The 27,891-nt window shown below is 38.1% G+C and overlaps 1 protein-coding gene across 8 annotated transcripts; it reads right to left on the reverse strand.

The window, feature by feature from the left end:
- Positions 1 to 357: 357 nt before the first annotated feature.
- Positions 358 to 26,924, reverse strand: LOC100261604 (uncharacterized). 8 transcript variants are annotated; one of them, XM_059737559.1, is made up of 5 exons: positions 26,633 to 26,767; positions 26,001 to 26,106; positions 24,947 to 25,213; positions 23,237 to 23,481; positions 358 to 888 (listed from the first exon to the last, which is right to left on the reverse strand). In XM_059737559.1, exons 3-5 carry the CDS (start codon positions 25,176 to 25,178, stop codon positions 553 to 555), a joined length of 813 nt encoding a protein of 270 aa, XP_059593542.1. In that variant the 5' UTR covers positions 25,179 to 25,213; positions 26,001 to 26,106; positions 26,633 to 26,767; the 3' UTR covers positions 358 to 552. The 8 variants fall into 8 exon arrangements, with proteins under 8 accessions (XP_059593542.1, XP_002277822.1, XP_059593543.1 ...); XM_002277786.5 differs by having other exon boundaries at positions 358 to 891; XM_059737560.1 differs by having other exon boundaries at positions 25,993 to 26,106.
- Between the last annotated feature and the right edge of the window lie 967 nt (positions 26,925 to 27,891).

The raw sequence follows: 27,891 nt of genomic DNA on the forward strand, positions 1-27,891 counted from the left end.
GATAATTATGCTTTTTATTTTTCTTTCCCATTTGTACTTGTTCTTTCTTATATCTTGTTTATTTATCATTTTTGTGACACAAATGAGTAGCATTTGTTCACAGGTTTGTCATTCATGAGTGTAAAGGATGGTTTAGATTAGGTTTTATTTTTGGGTTCAATGAAGTTTTATGAGAATTGAGGGCCTCATTTATTTATTTTTTGTCACAAAATTGGCAGAGGGAGGATTGGTAATGCATTAGTTAGTTTAGGATTAACAATTTTGTTCTATTTATAGAATTGAGGTGCATATAGGTGAGAGAAATACTCAGATTAAGGTTCTCTAAAACTTTATAGCAGCCTCTCACAGCATAAGTAATGATCCAAGAATTAAAATCTTAAACTACATAAAAAGATCATTACAATTAAAATATGTATATATGAAGAAGCAGTGTAACGATGGGGAAGAAGCCAAAACTAACACGCTATTTAGGCAGCCTAACAAACCAGAACATCATAAATCCTTGAAGAAAAAGTAGCAGATTAAGATTTATATGTCAGTAAGCAACTTAAGTCAGTAGTAACGAGAGCCTGTGTCATAAACACGCCCGCCTGGATATTGGCCTCTGGGTTCAAACCCATGATCCCTGGCACCCCCAAGAAATCGAGCCCGTTCTCTGTAAGAATCAAAATGATCAGCATTATAAGCTCGGCGTTGTTCTTCAACCCTATCATAACCATGAGGATCACTCGGGCCCATGCTACTATTAGAGAAATGGTCCATTGCAGCTTGCTGATATTGACTTTGCCGGGCGTGTGATTCCCTCCGGAGGAACTCATCTCTTCGGTTGGCATGCCGAGCCCTAAGTGCTCCTAGTTGATCCTGATATTGAGCATTGATTGCATTTATCTTCTGGAACACATACACTTGAGAGAGTTACACATCAGAGAGTTGGTAAGCTAAAGTACACACATGATACACTCTTATCCAACTGGGAATGGGTCAAACAAACAAGATCTTGGTAACAAGAAGGTTCACCTCTTAGAATAATATACAAGCACTACTTCACTCACTTGCAGGAAGAATTTATATTAACACATTTCTTTTTCTCCCTTTTTACGAAAAGTAATTAGTTTCTTTCCCCTTCCTGTTATGTGAAGTTAAACCTATAACCTCCCCCATCTCCACCCAACCCCTTTTCTTGAGGCAAGGCCCCAGAGGAGCAAGAAGAAATTAGATCAACAGAGAAATAAGAAACATATCAAGGTTTTCCTAAAGAAATACCTCCTACCACACATGCCCTTAAAAAACCAAGGGATAAAAAAAAAAAAAAAAAAAAGGAACACAGCAACTGAAACCCTACCTTTTCCTAGTCAAGAAAATTGAATGAAACTTTGCGAACTGAAAACTTAACCTCAACTTCTTTTTAGATTAGCCACAAGAAGATACAGTTTCAAGTATTGGTATTGGTGAGCCTCAATGCAGTTTGGTCTTGGCCAGAAAAAATAATGACCTTAGAAAGAATCAAAATAACCAGTTAAATTACATATATGAAGAACAAAGTAGACAAGAAATGAAAAACATGTCGTTACATATAACCAAACTAAAGGGCCCATAAATGTGCCACCACCTTGGACCACCACATCCTATTTTAGGTGTTCTGGTTTTTCAACGCAACAATGGGCATAGTTTTTGTCACTACACCTTTGCATGTACCTTTTATATATGATCTGATACTGTTATACTCAGCAAAGCATAGACTGCTTATCATTTAAGAAACTTACCAAAATGAATCCTATTTGACAGACTTAACATTGCATACAAAGATTTAATCAGTACATCCATCAAAAGTGACAAATAAGCTCAGTTTAACTGAATATTATAAAATTTCATGCCATAAACTGTTAACTTCCCTAATTCTGATATGCTCCAGGTGAGTCATACAAGTTTTTTTATCCTATATATTTCAGCATCAGAACCTACAGCACAGACTCATGTACACGGGAATCTGACAAAAAGGAGAAACGTCACTTTTTTTAAAAAATTTAGTCCTTGTATTTATGCATTAAAGAAGTGATGCTCTCCACAGAAACCAACACAGAAATTTCAGCAAGTACCTGAATAATGTTTGAGAACATTTTTTTTTTGATAAATAAGAGATTATATTAATAAACGCAAAAAGTGTACAAGAGTACACGTGTTGTATACAAAGAGCACCAAACAAAAAACAGGAAAGAGGGTACACAAAAAAATACTCTCTCCCTCATCCCTAACCCACACTAAGAAATTGTTAAGGAAAATATCTTTTAGCCTTTGATTTAACAATTCCTCACATTCAAAGCATCTCCTATTTCTTTCCTTTCAAATTGTCCAAAAAATACAAGAAAGAGCAACTCTCCAAGCCTTATGTCTTCTATCTACAAAAGAGCCACACCACCTTAAGAAAGTCTCCCTAATCAAATCAGATATAAGCCACCAAATACCAAAAATGGAAAACACCAGTTGCCATAAAATTCTCGCCTTGTCATAATGGAGTCTATGATCAATGGACTCTTAACTCCTCTTTACACAATACACACCTATTGGCCAACATCCACCTTCTTCTTTGAAGCTGATCCAATGTTAATACATTTCCCTAGCAAGCCTCCCAGGTGAAAAACTCACCTTCGAAGGAATCCACGAGTTCTAAGTTATCTTTAAAGGGGAAGGGATGGTATAATCTATCTCCAACATAGAATAAAGCCCTCTTACAGAGAAGACTCCTTTGTTATCTCCCTTCCAAACTACTTTGTCCTCCTCCACCCTCTTCATTGTCTGTCCTTGGAGTTTAGAGAGGAACCGCTCCATGACACGCAACTCCTAATCATTTATGTTCCTAACAAAACAGAAGTTCCAATTTCCTCCCCCATGATGCTCCCAAAAATTAGCTACCCATGCCTCCTTCAAATCAAATAAGGCAAACAAGGACAAGAAAGTCTCACACTTAGGCTCTTCGCTGCACCACCTATCTTTCCAAAACTTAACCCTTTTCCCATTACTCACTGCAAAGGAAATCTTTGTTTTAAAAAAATCCCATTGCTTCCCAATCACTTTCCAAACCCCAACCTCAGAGGAATCTCTCACCATTCTTGACCTCCAACCCCCTTCTTCCTACCCAAACTTTCCCCTAATGATTTTCTTCCACAACGAGTCTCTTTCACTAGAAAAGTGCCAACACCATTTGCAAAGGACCTTATTAAGAAAAGAAAGAGAACAAGCACCTAGCCCTCCTTTCGATTTTGCTTTACAAACAATTGACCACTTGACTAAGTGTATTTTGTTCTCCAAGGCCTCTCCTCCCCATAGAAAATCCCTTTGAAGATAGAAATGCAATATTTTTATTTATTTATTTATTATTTATTATTATTTTATTTGGGATCAAAAACAAGAATGCATTAAAAATGGACAAAGCAAATACATGAGAAGGATGAGGCACCATCCCTAGATTTACAAAAGCTAAATGAAGAAATAAAGATTGACCTAATCCAGTATACTGATATGACCTATACATTTATGCAGAATCATAAGAGAAAAAACAGTACAAAAACTCTCAATTGAATGAGATTTTATACATCTTAACATCCATGAGAATAACAGCATCTTGATTGGAAAGGAACATCTTGATCGAATAAAATGGAAGATATAAATCATACAATGTTCACATGATCCCTTCTAGATTTATATAAAATGCGATGAGATGGGACAAGGACCTTTAGTACCTCATACAAAAGCATTCTACACATAAAAGGGAAGGCATGTCACTCTGATGAGGATATTCTTCCTGCCAAGGACAGTAAAACCAGTAGGGTTGTCCACTATGAAAAGAACACAATACTGACAGCTTCCACTTTGCAGCTGTGGTTCTTTCAGTGAAGAAGACAAGTAAACCAGAGCAACACTCTTTGGTAATGCTTATGAAGAAAAAAATGATGCTTCTTAGGCAATTCTTGGATGGAAGGTTCAAAATTTTGAACCAGACAATGATTAAGTTGAAAAATATATGAGCATTGTATCTCTCTTTTTTGGGTTTTGTTGTGTACCCGTTTGTATTTAATGCAGCATTGTCAAAAGCAAAAGGCAATGTTGAGGTTATAAGACTCCTTTTAGCATAAGGCCAAAGGCGAAAAACAAGGGAATAGCCTCACTATAGTAAGGTGATAAAAAATAGGGGGAATCATGTAAACTATACACTCAAATAGTGAAAACTATCAAACTTCCCAAACTACCCTTTCTACCATCTCCCTTCTTACCATGAACCATTTCCTTTTTTTATTAATTTGACATGACAAGTCAAAGACCATATTATTGTCTTTAAACTTGGACATATGGCAACTAAAATGTTTAAAAACATTAAACATTTTAATTGTGCAGAAAAGTTAAAACCAATAAATATGAAAAGATATAATAGTGAAAAAACTTAAAATTAAAAAGATTTAATGAAACTATCACATTTTTTTAATAATAATAATAATAAATAAATAAATAAAGCAAAAAGGTGGAGGTATTATGGAGGGGGGAAAAAAAAAAATGAAATAGTGAAAAAATTTATAAAAAATAAATAAAAATTCATAAAGCTAACACATTAACAAAAGAAATTTATAATTATATCTAATAAAAATTATAATATTAATTAATTTAATACGATTAAAAAGGACTAAAAATGTAAAAATTATTAGATATTATATAAAAATATAAAAAATTAATAAAATAATATATGTTTATTTATTATATACCTATTATATTAATATTCTAATTATATAATAATAATACATATTTATAATAATATTTATATATTATATATGTTAAAATACTATAACATCTATATTATATTGAAATATTGAATTTGTTAGTATTAACATATATGGAAGAGGGAAAAAAAAGGAAAAAGGAAAAATCATCTTAGTTGCAACATGTCCAAGTTTAAAGACAATAATTTGGTCTTTGACTTGTCATGTCAAATTAAAAAAATAAAAAAGGAGATGGTTGACCACAAGAGGGAAAATGGTAGAAAGGGTAGTTTTGGAACTTTAATGCTTTTCACTATTTGAGTGCATGTTTAAAGTATCACTTTTTCTAAAATCAATCAACTTTGAAAGAGTAAAGTAAAAGTTTCAAAAAATGAAATATTTTCTTAATAGTGTATAGTTAAATAATCCCTCCTAAAAAAATATACATATATGTACCTATTTGATACTCAATCAATATAAGCGTTGTCTTCAACAATCAACACTATTAATTTTTCATTCCTCTAATGTCTTATAAAATTAATAAAATAATATTAATTATTCAAAGAGTTAAATATTATACCCCACATCATAAGAAACATCATATTGTTTAAAGATATCCATCCTGTCTAAATGCATATTCTAATTTTTTAGACATATAAAAGCAAAATAAAAAACAAAATAAGAGATTGAACATTCTAGAGAGGCATTGGGCATCATCATCATAGTCATCACTAAAATTAAAATTGTCATTACTTCCATCAAGACTAGATTAACAACCCTTCATCTTACATTTTGTTTAATCCAATCTTAGATTGAATCAAATTATAATCTAAGTGTGTTTAATCTTAACTCATGGTCAAAGGTGATCGTCTTTATGCCTTGCACCTTATCCCAAGGTGTTGCCTCCTTGAAGCTGCCTTGCCTAGGTCTTCAAGAGGCAAATTTCATCTGCCCCACTTGGCCTAGCCTAGACGACCTAGGTGATCATCTTTGATAACACTGATTTAATGTTACTTTTTTAATTCGTTTGCCAACATCTTCCAAGTAGACTATCCAACGAGTATTGTATTTCAGAGAGACTTTTAGCATGGGAGAGAGAGAGAGAGCAAGAGAGGGCGAGAGAGAGTGTGACGGTGAGTGTGATGGTGAGTAGGGGGAAAATAGCTTGGCGCCGCGAAGCAGAAGAAAGGAGTGCAGTTTCGCAGTGGAATCCAAGGTGTTCGAGATTGTTGTGGATGATAGAAAAGGAAAACTCCAAGTCCTCATTGTGGAGAAGAAGGGAGGGGTTTCGTCATGGGTCCGATTGGGATCGGACAGCCTAGGGTTTTTCTTAGAAGGGCTGAATCTCTGTATCAAGGATGAGAAAGAAGCAAGATGGGGAAGGGAATGGAAGGAGCAGGGGAGAATGTACTCTATGACGTGAGGGATAAACAGAGCGGGGGGGTTTATCCAGCTACGGGTCTCCGATCTAGAGAGGAAGAGGTTCTACATTTTCATCCCGAGAGGCAGAAGGGATAAAAGGGGGTGGATGACCATAGCGGAGAAGCTTCACCAGCTGGTAGGTTTTCTTGGTAGAAAACCAGAAAACCAGGAAGTAAAGGATGTGGGGAAGGCTGTTGTGGGAAGATTGTATGCAACAATAGCGAATCGATCACTGTCGGGCAACCCAAACGTAATCGCAGTGAAGGCTAAAAGGGAGGAATCAATAGGATTATTACAGAAATTGGAATATTGTGTTGTGGCGAGTTGGAAAGATAGTTTAGGGGGAGAAGAAGATCTTGAGAAATTGGGGCAATTTTGGGCAAAATCTTGGGATCTTAAAGGTAATTTAGGGTTGGCTAAGTTGGAAAAGGAGAGAGCTCTGCTGGAATTTGAAATTTTGGAAGAGGCTAGACGTGTTGTCTCCTCTGGGAATCGCGTGATGGGAGGAATCCAGGTAGGGGTGGAGCACTGGAGCTCTAGGAGTGGATGTTGGGCAGAGGAGGAAGAAAGAAAGGAAGTTTGGGTGAGAATAGTTGGGCTCCCAATCTCGTTATGGAGTCCGGAGATATTGAAGAGAGTGGGGGACGAATCCGACAGTTTTATTACAGCCGATGAACAGACGAAAACGATGGGTGAGCTTCAGTGGGCCAGAATCTTGGTGAAATCGAGAGGAGAGTTTAGACCGAGCATCCTAGAATTCGAAGTGGAGGAGGAGGTTTACGTTGTGTCCTTATGGTGGGAATACAGATCGGTGTTGAGGAGGAATCGCAGACAAGAAGCTGGTCATCAAAGCAGTGAGGTTAGGGGTGAGGGTGCCTCACGCGCGGAGCAGCGAGTGACGGAGGAGCGGGTGTGCGTGAGGCTCAAGACACTGAACCCGTCAGATGAAGGAACAGGTGAGCAGGGGGTCGGGTCAGGTCGGGCGGAGGCCAGTCAAGATATAAGCCCAACAACCCGGATTTGGGCCTCAACTGGTAAATCGCATACCTTAAATCCAATCGCGGGCCCAAAGGAGACAAGGAGGGTTGGTGGGCTTGGCCTGACCAGCGGGTCTATGGGCCTTAAGATGAAAGGCGTGGTTGTAAGTGAGGTTGGCCCAGAAGCAGGCCCTTCGTATAGGATTGAAGATGTGGGCCGCCTTGCCAAAGGCCCAGCTTCGCCAAAAGTCTAATCTTCAAACAAAGGCCCAACTTATTCAAAGGGGTGCCTTAAACAGCCTGATCCAGATGGAAAGCTAAGGGAGGGCCCAATCTCGTCAGCAGCCCAACATCAAAATAACTTTCAGGAGAAGGGCTTCCTGTTGAAGTGTTTCATCTCAAGTAACGGGAATCCTCCTAAGTCAGAGCCTTTTGTTGCACGGGAGTCTAAGGATATGAGGAAGCAACAAGGTGTGGCTAGGCTGTCAAAGACAAATAGGACGCTTGAAGAGGAATCATTGAGGTATGGAACGAGGTCTTGTTCTTGGGGGAAAAGGGTTTTGGGGGCTTCTCATCTCAATTCTATTCTTTTTGATTGGACTCCGAGGGGGGAGTTTTTGGATCGTTCTGGGGACTTGGACGAGGAAGTATGGGTTGATAAGACAATGTGGTTAACAGTGTATGAGGCTTGTAATGAAAGGATCAATGGCTGTAAGGAATTGGGAGTAATCAAAAGCGGTAGTGACAAAGCCAGGGGGATGGATGGGGTCGGTGACACATATGATGTTCAAGTCGAGAGAAGTGAGCCTGAGGACAAATGGGAGGAGAGTAGTTTAGCAAAGTTCAGCCAATTCCTGGGATTCCTGACGGAGCGGCTGGAGAAGGAAATATTGAATTTTTTGATCAAAATCAGAAAAAGACGGGAGAAAATTCATAGCAAAGAGCTACTGGAATGTTCCATAAATTATGAGGGGGGGATTAAACAGAAAGGCTCGGCACAGGGCAAAGGGCGCCAAATTGTGATTGTCCAATGAAGGTGAAAATACTGAGCTGGAACGTGAGGGGAGCAAATGATAGCTCTAAAAGAAAAGTTATTAGGACGTTCATAAGGAACCAGAGGGTGGACTTAATCTGTATTCAGGAGACAAAGATCCAATCTATGTCGGAAAGCATTGTGAGAAGTTTAGGCTCTGGGAAATTCCTAGATTGGAAAGCTGTGAATGCGGAGGGGGCTTCGGGAGGAATTCTTATATGCTGGGATAGAAGGTCTCTGGACATTCTAGATTGGGAGGAGGGACAATTTACGCTATCTTGCAGATTCTGGAATGTAGAAAATGGAGCTGTTTGGGTTTTTACGGGAGTGTATGACCCTTTCTCCAAAGTGGAAAGGGATGAATTATGGGAAGAGATTGGGGCGATTAATATCACTTTGTTTCCGAGGGAAAGGAGTAGCTAGAGGAGAATAAGCTCAGCTATGAGGAAGTTTGCTAAGATTGTGGATGATCTTGGGCAGGTGGATCTTCCCCTTCAAGGGGGAGAATTCACTTGGAATGGGGGCCATAATAATCAGGCTTGGGCAAGATTGGACAGGTTCCTTGTGTCCCCTAGCTGGGTAGACCAATTCAGTGGGATTAACCAAAGTAGGCTGCCTCGACCAGTATCCGATCATTTCCCAATCACGTTAGTGGGGGTGGGATAAGACGAGGCCCGACTTCATTCAGATTTGAAAATATGCGGCTTAAGGTTGAGGGATTCAAAGATCTTGTCCAGAGCTGGTGGTAAGGAATTGATGTTAGGGGCAGTGCTAGTTATAAATTGGCTACTAAGATGAAGGAAATCAAACAGAAGTTGAAAGTTTGGAATAGAGAAGTCTTTGGAAAGCTGGAATGTAACAAATCCTCAGCCTTGCAACAGGTGGAATTCTGGGATAGGAAGGAAAGTGAGAGAATTCTGACTGTGGAAGAAACAGAGCTTAAAAAAGAAGCAAAAGAAAATTACAGAAAATGGGTGATTATGGAGGAAACTCATTGGAGACACCTCTCAAGGGAAATATGGTTGAAGGAGGGGGATAGAAACACGGGTTTCTTCCATCGCATGGCAAGCGCTCACCGTAGAAATAACTCTTTGGAGAGAATTAAGATCTATGGGGAATGGCTGCTAGAGGAGCAAGAAATTAGGGAAGGAATTGCCAATGCGTTTCATAATTTGCTCTCAGAAGATATGGGGTGGAAGGCGGACATTGGGAGACTTCAGTTTGATCAGATCAGCCAACAAGAAGCTGAGAACCTGGAGAGGTCCTTTACAGAGGATGAAATCCATGCGGCTTTGATGGAGATGAATGGGGATAAAGCCCCTGGTCCGGATGGCTTTTCTATGGCCTTCTGGCAAAGTTGTTGGGATTTTATTAAAGAGGAGATTCTAGAAATGTTCAAGGACTTCTTTGAACATAGCTCTTTCCTCAAGAGCCTCAACAATACTTTCTTGGTTTTGATCCCCAAGAAAAGTGGGGCTGAGGACCTTGGAGACTTTAGACCTATTAGTCTCCGGGGCTTTACAAGTTATTGGCTAAAGTGTTAGCTAACTGACTGAAGAAAGTAGTTGGAAAGGTGGTTTCTACTTCTCAGAATGCCTTTGTGAGGGGAAGACAAATTCTTGACACTTCCTTAATTGCAAATGAAGTGATAGACTCGTGGCAGAAACGAAAAGAAAAGGGTCTTATTTGCAAATTGGATATAGAAAAAGCTTATGACAGCATCAATTGGAAGTTTTTGCTGAAGGTGTTGCAAAATATGGGTTTTGGGTCTAAGTGGGTGGGGTGGATGTGGAGCTACCTATCCTCAGCTAAATTTTCAGTGATGGTTAATGGTGTGCCGACAGGCTTTTTCCCTAGCACTAAAGGCCTTAGACAAGGAGATCCCCTGTCTCCTTACCTCTTTGTTATGGGAATGGAAGTGCTAGATGTTCTTATTAGGAGAGTTGTGGAGGGGAGTTTTTTATCAGGGTAACATAAAGGGTGGTAGTGGACCCCCTTTGAACATCTCTCATTTGTTTTTTGCTGACGACACAATTATATTCTGTGAGGCCAGAAAGGATCATCTAACTCATTTAAGTTGGATTTTATTCTAGTTTGAAGCGGCTTCAGGCCTAAGGATTAATTTAGCCAAGAGTGAAATCATTCCAGTTGGAGAGGTGGTGGAGATGGAGGAGTTGGCTGTGGAGCTAGGCTGCAGGGTGGGGTCTTTACCTTCTCAGTACTTGGGTCTTCCTTTAGGGGCCCCCAATAAAGCGTCAAATACGTGGGATGGGGTGGAAGAGAGAGTAAGGAGGAGACTAGCTCTTTGGAAACGACAATATATTTCTAAAGGGGGAAGAGTCACTTTAATAAAAAGTACTTTGGCTAGCATGCCGATCTACCAAATGTCTATTTTCAGAATGCCCAAGGTCGTTGCTAGAAGGCTTGAGAAAGTGCAAAGGGACTTTCTGTGGGGAGGGGGAAATATGGAGGGGAAAATTCATCTTGTTAAATGGGAGGTGGTTTGTACAGACAAGGATAAAGGTGGGCTAGGCCTTAGGAAGCTAGCTATTTTTTTTTTTTGATAAGTAAAAGATATGCATTAAAAAATGCAAAACGCCGCACAGCATACAGGAAGTATACAAGGCAGCTTAGTGTCATAGGATGTTTCAAATGACCCTCCCCATGGGCTTATATAGGAGGAAGGAAGCTTCTGGAAACTCCTAGAGTGGGAAGAGTGTGGAAGGTTCTAGAGAAGTCTGGAGGAATCCACACAATTCTACACCATGGTGGAAGGCACGAGAGGAGTCCGGAGCTTTCTAGAGAAATCTAGAAGACTCTTGTATATAGGCTAGTACCTAGAATGATGTAGGACATTCTAGAATAGTCTTGAGTTGTAAGGAACCCTCCAAGGTTCTAGAGAGTTCCATTGGTGCCTATAAATAGGTGAGGGCCTCATTTGGCCAAGGCACCACCCAAATCACTTCCTAACCAAGCAAGTGAGCATCCAAGCACTTGTAAAGGTTTCTTTGAGTTAGTGAGAGCTTCCATTCTTTCAAGAGTTGCCTACCAAACTTTTTAAGCTTTTGAGTCGCAAGTGTCTTAGCCGAGCAAGCTAAGCATTAGGGAGCAAGGCTGACTTAGCAAGATCAAGCGTCTTGACTTGTCTAAGTGCCGCACGAGCTTAGTAAACGACTAAGTCCATGACATTAGGCCTCAAAAACAAAACAAAGAATCACCTCCCTTTAGGTGGAGGCTATCCATTCTAAAAAGCCTATAAGGGAGAACGCCTCCTCACCTACATACAATTTGGCCCAACTCCACAAGTTACAAACAAAAGAATTCTTTAACTTTTGAACATTCAAACCCCCCCCCCCCCAAAAGCTAATCTATTCCTCTCCTTCCATACCGTCCAAAAAATATACAACGGAATGGCATCCCATATCTTTTTCCTTTTCTTTCCCACAAACGAACCCCTCCAACTAGCTAAGACCTCCTTTACAGTTCCTGGAAAGACCCATTTCACATCAACTAAACCAAAGACAATATCCCATAAGGCTCTAACCACTGTACAATATATAAGGATATGATTTACACTTTCTTCTTCACATTCACACAAGAAACAACGATTTGGAAGTTGAAAACCTCTTCTTTGCAGACTATCCAAAGTTAACACCTTCCCCCATGACGCCTCCCACGCAAAAAAAGCAACTTTAGTTGACACTCTTGCCACCCAAATGCTTTTATAAGGAAATCCCATATCATCCAATTTTGTCAACAAACTGTAAGCTTCCTTAACCCTAAACTGACCACTTCTTCCTTTTTTCCATAGAACTGAATCTTCCTCTAAGGAAGGTTTAAAACCCCTCAATATGTGGAGATACTCCCCAACCAACTCAATCTCCCAATCATTGAAGTCCCTCAAAAAGTGTAGGTTCCAGTTTCCTTGACCCGAATTTTGATCCCACATTTCCTCAACCGTCAAATTCTGATGCGCAACCATACCAAAGAGATGAGGGAAACATTGAGACAATGGAGATTCTGAGTACCACACATCTGTCCAAAAGCCTATCATGTTGCCCTTTCCTACTCGGAATGTCATGTTATCCCAACACCAATCTGATTCTTTCCAAATCTCCTTCCAAACCCCTACACCAACCGCCCCATTTGCCTTTTTGGGCCTCCAATCAAGACCCTCCTACCCATACTTCACCTTAATCACTTGTCTCCACAAATTATTTTTGTCACAGGCATACCTCCATATCCACTTGCCAAGTAAAACTTTGTTCAACAAAGCTAACTTTCTAAGGCCTAGCCCACCTTTATCTTTGTCTGTACAAACCACCTCCCATTTAACCAAATGACCTTTCCTCTTCATGTTTCCCCCTTCCCACAGAAAATCCCTTTGCACTTTCTCAATCCTTCTAACAACAACCTTGGGCATTCTGAAAATGGACATTTGGTAGATTGGCATGCTAGCCAAGGTACTTTTTATTAAGGTGACTCTTCCTCCTTTAGAAATATATTGTCGTTTCCAAAGAGCTAGTCTCCTCCTCACTCTTTCCTCCACCCCATCCCATATATAAGGCGCTCTATTTGGGGCCCCCAAAGGAAGACCCAAGTACTGAGAAGGTAAAGTCCCCACCCTACAGCCTAGCTCAACAACCAATTCCTCCACCTCCTCCACCTCACCAACTGGAATGATTTCACTCTTGGCTAAGTTAATTCTTAGGCCTGAAGCCACTTCAAACCAGAATAAAATCCAACCCAAGTAAGTTAGATGATCCTTTTTGGCCTCACAGAAGATAATTGTGTCATCAGCAAAAAACAAGTGAGAGATGTTCAAAGAGGGGCCACTTCCACCCCTTATGTTGCATCCTGATAAGAACCCCCCCTCCACAGCTGTCTTGATAAGCACATCTAGCACTTCCATCCCCATGATGAAGAGGTAAGGGGACAGCGGATCCCCTTGTCTAAGGCCTTTAGTGCTAGGGAAGAAACCTGCAGGCACTCCATTAACCAACACTGAAAATTTAGCTGACGATAGGCAACTCCACATCCACCCCACCCATTTAGACCCGAAGCCCATCTTTTGTAACACCTTCACCAAGAACTTCCAATTGATGCTGTCATAGGCTTTCTCTATATCCAACTTGCATATAATGCCCTTTTCCTTTTGTTTCTGCCACGTGTCTATCACTTCATTTGCAATTAAAGAAGCATCAAGGATTTGTCTTCCCTTCACAAAGGCATTCTGAGAAGTGGACACCACCTTACCAACTACCTTCTTCATTCTATTAGCTAGCACTTTAGCCAATAACTTGTAAAGCCCCCCCAAAGACTAATCGGTCTGAAGTCTCTAAGATCCTCAGCCCCACTTTTCTTGGGGATCAGCACCAAGAAGGTATTGTTGAGGCTCTTGAGGAAAGAACTATGGACATAGAAGTCTTTGAACATTTCCAAAATCTCCTCTTTAATGAACTCCCAACAACTTTGCCAGAATGCCATTGTAAAGCCGTCCGGACCAGGGGCTTTATCCCCATTCATCTCCATCAGAGCCACATAGATTTCATCCTCTGTAAAGGGCCTCTCCAAGGACTCAGCCTCTTGTTGGCTGATCTGGTCTAACTGAAGGCCCCCTATGTCCGCCTTCCACCCCATATCTTCTGAAAGCAAGCTTTGAAACTCGCTAGCAATTCCGTCCCTGATTTCCTGCTCCTCTATCAGCCACTCCCCATTGATCTTTATTCTCTCCAAATAATTATTTCTACGGTGAGCGCTTGCCATACGATGAAAAAAGCCCGTATTTCTATCCCCCTCCTTCAGCCATATTTCCCTAGAAAGCTGTCTCCAATGAGTTTCTTCCATAATCACCCATTTCCTATAATTATCCTTTGCTTCTTTCTTAAGCTCTGTTTCCTCCACAGTCAGAATTCTCCCACTTTCCTCCCTATCCCAAAACTCCACCTGCTGCAAGGCTAAGGATTTCTTGCTCTCCAGCTTCCCAAAGACTTCTCTATTCCACATTTTCAATTTCTGTTTGATTTCCTTCATCTTCGTAGCCAACTTGTAACTACCACTACCCCTAACCTCAATTCCTTGCCACCAGCTGCGCACTAACTCTTTGAAGCCCTCAACCTTAAGCCACAAATTTTCAAATCTGAATGGAGTTGGACCTCGTCTTATCCCCCCCCCCCTCCCCCAGTAGCATAATTGGGAAATGATCGGATACCGGACGAGACAGCCTACATTGGCTAATCCCATTGTATTGGTCTATCCAACTAGGGGAAACAAGGAACCTGTCCAATCTTGCCCAGGCCTGATTGTTTTGTCCCCCATTCCAAGTAAATTCTCCCCCTTGAAGGGGGAGATCCATCAGCCCAAGATCATCCACTATTTCCGCAAATTTCCTCATTGCTGAATTCATTCTCCTCTAGCTACTCTTCTCCCTCGGAAACAACGTTATGTTAAAATCCCCCCCTATACACCAAGAGTCTTCCCATAGCCCTCTAATCGCCCCCAACTCATCCCATAAAGCCTCCCTTTCCACCTTGGAGAACAGACCGTACACTCCCGTAAAAATCCATATCACCCCATTTTCTACATTCCGGAAGCTACAAGATAAAGTAAATTGGCCCTCTTCCCAATCTAGAATCTCCAGAGATCTTTTATCCCAGCATATCAGAATCCCTCCCGAGGCTCCTTCCGCATTCACAGCTTTCCACTCTAGAAATCTTCCGGAACCTATGCTTCTCGCAATGTTATCCGACATAGCTTGAATTTTAGTCTCCTGAATACAGATTACGTCCACCCTCTGATTCCTTATAAACGTCTTAATTACTTTTCTTTTAGAGCTATCATTTGCTCCCCTCACATTCCAGCTCAGAATTTTCATCTTCATTGGACAATCACAATCTGGCGCCCTTTGCCCTGTACCGAGCCCTTCTGTTTAATTCCCCCCTCATAATTAATGGAGCATTCCAGTCTTTTTAACTCCCTTTCAAACTTAGATTTTTCCAATAGCTCTTTACTATGGATTTTCTCCCTTCTCTTTCTGATTTGAGACAGAAAATTCAGGATTTCCTTCTCCAATCCCTCCGTGGGAAATCCCAGGAATTGACTGAATTTCGCCAAATCACTCTCCTCCCATTTATCCTCCTGCATTCCTTTCTCTGTTTGGGTATCATATATGGCACCGACCCCAGGCATCCCCCTTCCCTTATCACTGCTACTTTCGTTTGCTCCCACCTCCCTGCATCCATTGCTCCTTTCAATACAGCCCTCATATACCGTTAGCCACATTGTATTGTCAGCCCGACCTGCCTCATTCCAATCCCCAGTATGATCGAAAGACTCCCCTCCCGGAGTCCGATCAAAATTAAAAGAATTGAGATGAGAGATCCCCAAAACCCTTTTCCCCTAAGAACACAACCCCCTTCCATACCTCATTGACTCCTCTTCAAGCGCCTTATCCGTCTCTGATATCCTAGCCACACCATTTAACTTCCTCATGTCTATGTTGAACAAAGCTTTACTTGGCAAGTGGATATGGAGGTATGCTTGTGACAAAGATAATCTTTGGAAACAAGTGATCAAGGTGAAGTTTGGGCAGGAGGGTCTTGGTTAGAGGCCAAAGAAGGCTAATGGGGCGGTTGGAGTAGGGGTTTGGAAGGAGATTTGGAAAGAATCAGAGTGGTGTTGGGATAACATGACGTTCCGAGTAGGGAAGGGCAACACGATCAGATTTTGGACAGATGTATGGTGTTCAGATTCAACACTGTCCCACTGTTTTCCTCACCTTTTTGGCATGGCTGTTCAAAGGAACTCAACGGTTGAGGAAATGTGGGATCAAAGTTCGGGTCAAGGAAATTGGAACTTTAATTTTTTGAGGGATTTCAAAGATTGGGAGTTGAATACAATTGGGGAATTTCTCCATATACTGAGGGGTCATAAACCCTCATTGGAGGAAGACTCAGTCCTGTGGAGGCAAGGAAGAAGTGGTCAGTTCAGGGTCAAGGAAGCTTATAGATTGTTGGCGAAGTCTAATGACACAGGTTTTCCCTCAAGAAGCATTTGGGTGGCAAGGGTGCCAACTAAAGTTGCATTCTTCGCGTGGGAGGCGACGTGGGGGAAGGTGCTTACTCTGGATAGACTTCAAAGAAGAGGGCTGCAACTTCTAAATTGTTGCTTCTTGTGTGGATGTGAAGAAGAAAGTGTAAATCATATCCTTATACATTGTACAGTGGTTAGAGCTTTATGGGATATTGTTTTTGGTTTAGTTGATGTGAAATGGGTTTTTCCAGAAATTGTAAAGGAGGTCTTAGCTAGTTGGAGGGGCTCGTTTGTGGGGAAGAAAAGGAAAAAGATTTGGGACGCCATTCCGTTGTGTATTTTTTGGACGGTGTGGAAGGAGAGGAATAGATTAGCTTTTAAGGGGGGTGTGTTGAACATTCAGAAGTTAAAGAATTTTTTTGTCTGTAATTTGTGGAGTTGGGCCAAATTGTATGTAGGTGAGGAGGCGTTCTCCCTTATAGGCTTCCTGGAGTGGATAGCTTCCACCTAAAGGGAGGTGATTCTTTTTGTCTTTGTTTTTTGAGGCCTTAGCTGTCTTGTATACTCCCTGTATACTTTGTGGTGTTTTGCCTTTTTAATGCATATCCTTTACTTATCAAAAAAAAAAAAAAAACAAGTATTGTATTTCAAAAAATTGAAATCCTCCAATCCCAAATTTTTTTACTTAAAATAATAAAATTGAAATGTGACAGATAACTATATCTAAAGGCACTTTCTATTCTCTTTTTTTGGCATCCCGTAGGTTCTCCCATTTTCGGTGAAGAACTTGTTAATGGATTAGAATGGGAGCTTAGTAAGCAAGAAGAGAAGGAAGGTTTAGGGAATAGTTCCTCCTTGCCTTTTCTAGACAATTTGGAAGGAACGAAACCAAAGAACCTTTGAAGGGATGCAACGCACTATCCAATCTCTTAAGACTTCCCTCATTTCTAATCTATACATGTGGTTGTGCTCCAAGTTCTAAACTAGGGCTATAGCTTCTGTAGTTTGAATCTTTTGTATCTCACATGTATACTTCTAGTGTAGTTCACCACTTTAGAACGACATTTATATATACAAAGGCCCTCCAATTAGACAATTTTATTTCGACTTCACAATGCCTTCATAGTTTGTAGACCACATTTCTCACTTATGTTTGACACTATATTTCCCACTCCCTCTTCCATTGCTTAATCTGGCAAACCATGAAACAAAGTAAAACTAAAACAATACCATCAAATGTGCACCTTCTTTCACATCCTGGAGAATAATAAAGTTATAAGAACTTTTGTTATTTGCTACTATTTTTGTCCCTGAAGGACATTTTATTTTTATTTTTATTTTTTATGGATGCATCCAGGTTTGGACACAAAGTTGCTTTATCCCATGTATTCTAGTAAAGCAACCTTAATTCCCTTCTCCTTATTTGCAAGTCATTAATTAATAACAAGTATAAGACAAAACTCTCTTTTGTTGGAATCCAAAAGTTGATTCCTAATTTTATGGAATTTATCTAATTTATTCCTAATTTGATTCCTGATTTTATGGAGCTTATCTAATTTATTCCTGATTTTGTGCATATTTAAATTAGTTGACTATGTAATTAAGGAAGTTGTGTTTAGAACTTTGTATGAGGATTTGTAGGAAGAATTTTAAGAGTAGATTAGTTGTCTTATTTACTTTCCATTTATTGCACAAATTTGAAAGACGTATATATATTTGTACTATTTTTTTAGAAAATAAGAAGATTCCTTATTTTCCAACATGGTATCAAAGCCAAAATAAATTCCTAGTAGTTTTTTCTTCTTCTTGGCCTTCATTGCCAAGCCTTATCTCTTCTATTCACATACTTCTATTGCCATGAACTCTTTGTTTGAATCTTACTTCTTTGTTTGTGTTCTTCTACCAATGGTGAAAGAAACATCTGCTAGAATTTTGTCAAACCAACCCAAGATAGCAACCCATTTTGATAATCCCACACTTCAAGTTACAACTAAGAAGCTTAATGGTCATGACCAAGGTTTAAAATGTCAGGAAATATTGTCAGCATTTTGCCGAAATATTGAATATCGGTGATGCCTGAAGCGAAAATCTCCATCAAAAGCTCGATCATAGGAAAAATAAAAGAAAATCAACAAAAATCATCGATATATCGATGATATATCGATATGGCTGATAAAATCGACGATGTTTCTTTTGGGTTGTGCATCATCGTAGAAAATCAAAGAAATATCGACAATTTTTTAAAAAAATTGGAGAAATATCGACGATTTTTCGGGAAAAATCGACCATGCTTCCATTGCTTCCCTCTTCCCCCAATCAATGGCCAAAATTCAAAGTAAGGTGATCCAATGGCCAGAATTTCGATGATACAAACAAGCCTAACTAGCGTAACGTGAAAATTTTTTAAGTTTGTGCAATGGGCAGGAGTTAAAACAAGCCCAATCAACCTATACATGTTAAAGTTTTTAAAGCTAGATTAAGCCCAAGCCCACACTTGTTGACTATGATAATACAAGGTTACAGAGCTTTATTTTGTTTCAAACTTTTGATGTAGAGTTGTGTTGTTATCTATTTTGTATACTAATTAAATACAAAAAAAATATAAATTCATAAATAAAATTATCAATATTTTTAAATAAAAAATGTTTATTTAAATATCATCGTTTCTCCTATGGTAATTTATTAATTTTTTCAACAAAACAACTTCAAATGTCTATTATTATTTCTTCTATCATTTCTTTAAATTTTTTTTCAACATTTCCATGAGTTTTGATTAATTTTCATTCTATCATTTTTTTTGTCAAAATATCCACCGATATTTCCCAATATATTTAAAAAATCCAATGACCAATATATTTATGATTACCGATATTTTCATCCTTGGGCATGACCATCTTGAGTAGTCTCAATCAGCGAAACGTTTCCTCAAGAGTAGAGTAAAAATGGGATATTTACATGGTACTATCATTAAGGAACCAAAACAATCAAATCCATATTTCAAATCATGGGATGCTGAAAATTCCAGGATAATGTCGTGGTTGTTGAATTCAATGCAAGCCTTCTATGTTTCTTTCTTTGGCTAAAGAGGTTTGGAATGTTGTGTCACAAACATACTCAAAGACAGAAAATGTTGCTCAGATCTATGAATTGAAGACAATGACCCACAACACCAAGTAGAAAGATCTCTCGGTGACAGCCTACTACAACACATTGAAGGTCTTATGGCAAGAGTTGGATCTCTATCAACATATTGAAATGGAATCCACTGTTGATGCAGCAAGGCTGGCTGAGATGATTGTACGGAATTGAATCTTTGATTTTCTGGTTGGATTAAATCTAACATTGGAACAGGTAAGAGGTCAAATGCTTGGAAAATATTCCATTTTTACATGGAGTTTATTCCTATGTGTGTAGCAAAGAGTCTAGAAGGGTTGCTGTCATGGGACTAGCTCCATAAGACAATTGAACACTCAATATAGCTCAGGATAACAATCGTAGACTTCAAAGAGGAGGAGAAAATGAGAATACATGGCGTGACTATTGCAATAAGCCAAGACACAACACTATAAAGACTTATTGGAAATTGCATGGAAAGCCATAATAAAGGGCTAAGGACAGCCACAAGGGCAACAATCAATTCAAAAACAATATAGGATTTCAATGTGAGGCAATGAATGCAGCATCAATCTCCCTTTCACAAAAGAACAACTGGATCTCTTATATAAGATTATGAGAAAATTTGAGGTTTTCTCCACTTCTTGTGCTTTTGCACTGTCAGGTACTTTTAAAACAACTTCTAGTGCTTCAAGTATTCTTTATATAACCCTTGGATTATTAATTCCAAGTCAACCATTAACAAGACTAAAGAGTCTAATGTTTTTCTATCCTACATTCATTTTTTTTTTTTTTTTTTTGATAGGTAAAGAAAAGATCTATTGAAAAGAGATACCAAAAGAGTGACTCAAGGTATACGATACCTACATTCCATGTTCTAGTAAACAAAAAGTATGGGTTGCTAATGGATCTTTGACTTCCATCAGTGGTAAAGGCAATGTTTTAGTCACTCATAATCACTCTCCCATTTGTTTTGCATGTCCCAAATATGTCTTGTAACTTATTGTCTATCAATAAATTAGCAAAATCTCAAAATTGTTTTGTAACTTTCTTTCCTATTCATTGTGTAATTCAGAACCTAACTATGGGGAAGATGATGGACTATGCTAAAGAAAGAGGGGATCTCTATTACTTGGTTACTAAGGAGCAAGGAAAGATTCAAGCTCATCAAAACATAGGAAAAAAATAAGAATCTGGTTAATGCTTGAAAAATTAGGGCATCCAATCTTTTTCTCTTTGAAAACCTTGTATCCTAAATTGTGTGTCGACTTAGATCTTTCTAAATTCCAATCTAAAGTATGTGAGTTGTCAAAAAAACCACCATATTTCTTATCTTTTAAGTAGGAAAGGAAGTGAAATTCGTTTTTCTCACATCCATGCTAATGATTGAGGCCCTTCACAAGTTCCTTATCTCTCAGAAGCAAAATGGTTATAAGTTTTATCAATGATTGTACCTGAACCACATGGAACTATCTCCTAAATGAAAATTCCAACACTATCCTTACCCTTAAACAGTTCCACCCCATGATCCAAACCTAATATAATGCAAAATTGCAAGTTATGAGGTTGGATAATAGAGGAGAGTATTTCAAAAAAACCCTTGGAAATTATTTATTAGAAAATGGAATTATTCATCAAACTTCTTGTGTAGATACTCCTCAACAAAATGGAATAATTGAAAGAAATAATAGACATTTATAGGAGGTAGCTAGAGCCCTAATGTTTGCTAGAAACATTCCTATGTACTTTTAGGAAGGTGTAGTACTTATGATTGCCTACCTTACCAATAGAATGCCCACAAAAAGCCTTACTCCAAGACTCCAATAGATGCCCTAAACAACACCTACCTCAGAAATTACCTTGGTTTCCTTCCACCTAAAATCTTTGCTTGTACTATATTTGTCCATATCCCAAACAAAAATCGATCCAAGCTTGATCCCAAAGCCAATAAGTGTATTTTTTGGGGCTATTCTCCCACACAAAAAGGGTACAAGCCCTATCATTCACCTACACAAAGAAAATTTGCCTCCATGGATGTTAGTTTTCTCGAAAACCAACCCTATTACCAAAAATCTTATCTTCGAGGGGAGAAAATATTGCAGGAAGATCAATGTTGGATGCTTCCTTTATCCATTTGGAGTCATGCTACTGAACATGCTGATGTGGAGGAGACTAACATCATACAACCATCAGCAATAGTAGAAAATGTTGATTCAAACTTGATGGTATAAATTAGGAGGCCAAGGCCACCAGTGCAAGAACAAGAACAAATCTCTCTTACACACGACCAATCATCAACTCCAGATATATCATATGTTATTAGCATGGTAAGTCAAATTATGCACTTCCCCTTAGAATGTCATATTGATACAATCTTGAGAATCTTAAGGTATATGAAGCCCACTCCAAGAAAAGGCTTATTGTTCTCAAAGAACAATCACCTTAGAATTGTGGCTTATCCATATGTCAATTAGACAAGTTCTATTACTAATAGGACACTTATACTTTTGTGGGAGGCAACTTGGTTACATGGAGAAGCAAAAAGCAATAAGCAGTTGCTTAGTCTAGCATTGAAGCTAAGGTTCGAGCTATGACCCTTGGCATTTTTGAACTCATGTGGCTAAAAGGTCTATTGGGGGAACTACAGGTGAATCTTAAGGATCCGTGAGATTATATTGTGACAATAAGATTGCAATCAGCATCGCTCATAACCCAATACAATATGATAGGATCTAGTATGTTGAGATTGATAGACATTTAAGGAAAGGATTGACAGTGGGCTGATTTGCACTCTGTTTTTCACATCCAAACCACAACTAGATGATGTCTTCACAAAGGGAATTCAAAATCCTACATGTAACACTATGGTTGGCAAGATGGGAATGGAATGTATCTTTGAACCAACATGAGGGGAAGTATTGGAATCCAGCAATTCGATTCCTAATTTTATGGTGTTTATCTTATTTATTCTTGATTTTGCCCACATTTAATTAGTTGCCTATGTGAATTAGGGAAGTTTTAATTTAGAAGCTTTGCAGGACGATTTGTAGGAAGAATTTCTGTCTTATTTAGTTTCTATTTATTATACAAGTCCCATAGATGTATATATATCTGTACTAATTTTTCAATGAGAGAATAAGAAGGTTCCTTATTTTCGAACAATTTTTTCCAACATAAAGCATTTACGTTCATAGTAGGATCCACTTTTTTATGGAATGAGTAAAATCAATAACAAGAGTATCTTTTACAATGCCTAGAGAGATAGTCCACTAATAGACCAAGAAATAACTAATTTGACCTATTGCCATCCAAGTCATAAATGTTTGAATCCTGCATACATAACACAAGGAGATGTTGCTTAATTCTAAAGTAGTAAAATGCCTAATCATCCCTGTGGGACAACTCTGTTTCTAAACACTACTTCATGGAGAAACAAAAACTTCTACCTTATTATGTTTAACAAAATCATGGTAAAAATTCTTCCAAGGATATGCTTTATTCTAACAAAATATGTGTACATAACATTAAAGAAACAAAAAGGGCTAAGAGATTGTTGTTTCCGAATATAAAACCTTCACACCAATAAAAGATACAGAAATAAACGTCTGTTTAGGTATAGTTCTTAATTTTAGTTTTTAAAAATAAAAAGTAGTAATAAATTCTATAAAATAAAAAAATAAAAAAAATAGGAACAATTGTATAAAAAGTATAGATTTGACCCTATGTCTTTAAAAATCAATTTAAAAAATTTAAAAATTTAAGGTGGTAAAAATTATATAATACCTTAATTTTTTAAAACCATTACCTTCTCAATGTAAGCCTTTAAGAGTTCTTGTATTTATATACAAGTTATTACTATTTTCTTAATTTAAAACAGAAAGTGTATCCAAACAGACACTAAATAACATACTAACCTCCCTATGTCTAGCATTTTCGACATCCTCTGCATCAGTTTGTTCCTTGGCTAGCTTCAAAAGATCATCATGGAATTTCTTCTCAATACCTTCAAAAGTATGTGACAGAGGATTATCCTCATACCCAATGTCCATATCTTCTTCATGGGGCTGTGATCTGGGATCATTGTTGCTTTGTTTCTCTAGACCTAGTTTTGCATCTGGCCTCTGCCCCTGGTAAAAGGATAATGCATCACCCCCTTGACCTACACCACAATAAGTACAACCTTCTGAGAACAGACAGTCCCCCACAAAAAATGTTATGAATAAACACAAATCAAATTGTTGACAGACTGAAATAAACATGGAAATTTCCTATCTTTTTCTCTTGCAGCAGAAATGAACATGACACCTGTTCAGTGCAGAAAACTGCATTTTGCTAGTGTAGTGGTAATCAAATTAGAGCTTTGCAAGCCAAGTTCTCTCGTTAACTAATAATTCAAAATGAGACACTTCACAACTAAATAGAATCAATTGATTGCATCATGGTAGATTTTCTTATTGAAATAGTTTTAATGAAAAGAAGATAATCAGGAAATAGACGAAAGCACAACAGGGAACAGCCATACTATGCACCACCCCATTTCCTAGATCATTGTGAAAAACAACCAATCATACTAAAAGGAGACCCAACCATGTAAGAGCATTAGATTCAAAACCATCAATATCACTTGATAAAGCAACATGGTTACAAATTAACTCTTCAAAGATATCCAATTCTCAAAATTTTCAGGAATTTTATTGGTCACTTGTGTTCCGTATTCACCAAGATAGATAAGTGTTTTGGGGTTCATGGAAATTCATCCCACAGCAATAAGTTCAAAAGGTGTTGCTGTGGGCATCCAGGTCTAGGCAAGGTCACTTAGGCATTCAGAGCAAGCTATATCACTCCCTTTACCTTCTCCAGCTGAACTCATTGAACAGAACACAATTTATAAAGAGAAGATTATTATATGTCTTGGAAATGTCAAATCCTCAAACTTACCAAAGTTCACCTTGGAAGGCAACTTAGCAATCAAAATGAGTTTGGAAGAAGGGATGGTTGATGCCTATAACAAACCTTGACTTATGCTGGCTAAATTAAACAGTCTCACTATGTCCTATTTGATTAGGAATTCACCCTATGCATTCCAAGAACAGCCTGCAGAAGTTGGTTTCACTTGCATTTTACTCCACAAAGGACCTATAAAATAAACAGCATGTTCATGATGTGCACACCCTATGATTGGGCAAGCCACAAGGATTCACATGCTATGTCCAATCCCAAAGATAGGCAATGAACTTTTGCACCTAATAATAAATTGAGAACAGATGAAAAAGATTAAAAATAAAAAATTTAAAAATTAAAAAACAACTGTTTACTGTTGAAGTCAATCTAATGGAAAAAAACAATGTGAAAAGACAATGTTATACAAAAGGGATGAGACAATGTTATATAAAAGGGATGTGACAAAGGAAAAAAGACAAAAACATTTGGCAACTCTTTTCTATTAAAGACAAAGCAACTGATTCTTGAATATAATACATATATAGAATTTTCTACCTAAATTTGTTAATATGTATTGCTGGCTTTCTATGAGCATGCAGAGCAACCAAGATAAACTAAAAAATCAGAGCAAAAATAGGAGATGAGAGGAGAGGGGGGTGGAAGAGTCAAAGTATAACTGTTACCCTCGTTAAACACATGAGATGGGTTTGATACTTTTGGTCCATCTCTTTCCCATCTCCATTGTCCCTCCACTTTTGAAGTTCCATAAAGATGCTCCTTCTCAGAATTCAAGCCTTCTAACCGTCCTTGGAAATGACTAGACTTGTGCTCCATCCTCTGACCAGACATATGCTGCATCTGAGCAGTGACATAGGCATTGACACCTGAATCAGCATACTGGCCCTGACGTCTCATCTTTACCAGTTAACCAAGAAGCTCCAATGGCAGCCCTAACAAACATAACAGCCATTAAAGTGTTATTTTAAGCATGTGAGAAACTGGGAGAAGTAATGCTAATAAATTAATTATGTACAGAAAAAAGGAGAAGAAATAAATTGAATTTCAACAGAAAGCAAACAACTGCTATAATTGTGTATGCCAGGAAAACAAGGATCAGTGAAATTCAAGAAAACAAATGCTATAATTGCGTATGCCGGGAAAACAAGGATCAGAGCACTAAACATTTTGTGTTATGCCCATGATTAAGCAGTGACATTATAAAAAATAATATAAACAAACAAACATATGTACATAATCATATGGGAGATACACACAAGCACAGGGATTATGCAAAGATAATTGAAATCAAGCATTGCAATGGGAAAACTTGTCCTGAAGAATAAATTAAACTATAAGCTTTCATTACCAAAGATTTTCAGGCCACTCTTCTTAATTAAGTGAAACAAAATGGATCAAAATATAAACCACTTTTCCATTCATAGCTCCAAGATTCAGCAGTATGACCCCATTCGGTGGATCACTATCGTTACCATAGTTATAAGAAATTCTAAAAGGGATGCCATGTCCCATCCAAAGATAGCCTGTTCGCACACAACTAGCCAGCCATTTGACATGTGGAACAAGATTATCAGGAACCCAACACATATAGGACCAAAGCAAATACATCCTGTTAGAGGACTACTTCACCAAGGGGTTGAGCCACAGAGAAAAAGAAAAAATAATGAATATTAAGCTAACATACTCCACCAACAGACTTCAAAAGACTTACCACCATACCTCAATTCTAGGACATGGTAATCAACTCACTTCACATCTCCTCACCAACATGGCCCGTATAACCTTGTTGAAGGCTTCCCATTTGATGGCCTGAAACTCTACATCCCTTCGCCAAATAAAAATGTAACCCAATATCAGCCAATCCACTACAAACCTCAGAACTCACTTCTCCCAACCAAATAAAAGCAAATAGAGACCAACATAATTATTCTAGACCCATTCCTCCGCAACCAAACACAGCACAATCCCACACAGAAAATAACAGTCATAATAGTAAAAATGATGATAATAGTATTGGAAACATCAAAATTTCTCAATTCTGAACTCTCCCAACCAAATAAAAACACGCACAAAACTTTCTGGAACCAATTCCCAGCCACCAACCAGGGCACAATCCCATATCCAAACTTCCAAAATGACCCATATAATGGCAATAGGAATAATATCGAAATCATTGTCCAGAATGATCAAACAAGAAAAAAGAAACAATAATAAAAGCAAATTTGGGATATGAATTATATCAATCTAGGGCAAACAAAACGTACATGAGCGCTACAAAAGTGTGAACAAATGCGAGCAGAGATCTGCACATAGAGAGATTGAAGAAGGTTTGGAGGCGATTTGAGACATACCTCACAGCGAAACAGGCTCAATCCTGTTTTCTTTCTCTGTCTTTCCGTAGAGACTGAAGCCAGAAGCTACCTCGATATGGAAAAAAAAAGAAAAATGAATTTTTGCAAGTTAGCCGGGGACTTCCCCTATCATCAACACCTTCTTTTTTTTATTATTATTATTGTTATTATTATTATTTTTTACTTGGAAATCATTTTAATTTCTAAGCACATGAATTGGAGATTTATTTTTATTATTATTTCTTTTTTCATTAGGGACGGGCATCTTTATAAAAACTAGTTTTAAAGCACAGAAAATAGGGATGAGAATGGGACAGCTTTTTTGGGTATTACCTTGTCCCTCTAATTATATATAAAATTAATTTTAAAACTTAATTTAATTTAATTTTTATTTTCTTATTATATATATATTTATATTATATGCATTTATATCCGTTGGATTTTGGTAACCCGATTTTCTTTTTTTATCCAACTTGAAAAGTTTATGGTACAATATATGGTGAAGGAAAAAATTATGGATTTTTCTACTTTATTTATTTTTTTCTCTCCCATATATATAATGGTGTATAGGTTTTCAAGGATTTATATAATAGTCGCTTCACACTCTCCCATTTTGCACCAATTTTTGACATAGTGGATTATTCTTCTCTTATGTCCATGGTTTTTCCCGTTTAAGGTTTTCCACGTAAATCTCTGTGTTCTTATTTTTTCTTGTTGTCTATTCTCCTGTTTCCATAACAAATTGGTATCAAAGCGAGGTTTGATCTTCTTGACAATGGCAATAATGAAATACGATATTCTGCTTTTGGATCGCAGCACTAGATTTTTGTTATGCTGGTCAAGATGCAAGTTGTGCTCATGTAGATGGATTTGGATGATGCACTGTTAGGGCTTGATAAAATGCCCTCATCGTGGACACCGAAGGAAAAGCAATGTAAAGATCGAAAGACTATCTTAAATTCATCTTCATCTATCAAATCAAATTCTACAGGACATTTTAAATGAGAAAACTGTCGTTGCATTATGGTTAAAGTTGGAGCAGTTATGGATGACGAAAAGTCTAACCAGCAAGTTGCATCTAAAGCAACGATTGTATTCTCATCGTATGAAAGAAGGTATGTCTTTAGAAGATCACTTAATTGTCTTTAAGGGAATTGTTTCTAATCTAGAGACCATGGAGGTTAAGTATGATGAAGAATATTTAGGGTTGATTTTATTGTGTTTGTTGTCTTCTTCATATGTGACTTTTAGAGATACTA

This window comes from Vitis vinifera, chromosome 6, assembly GCF_030704535.1.
Source record: "Vitis vinifera cultivar Pinot Noir 40024 chromosome 6, ASM3070453v1".
Classification (NCBI taxonomy): Eukaryota; Viridiplantae; Streptophyta; class Magnoliopsida; order Vitales; family Vitaceae; genus Vitis; species Vitis vinifera.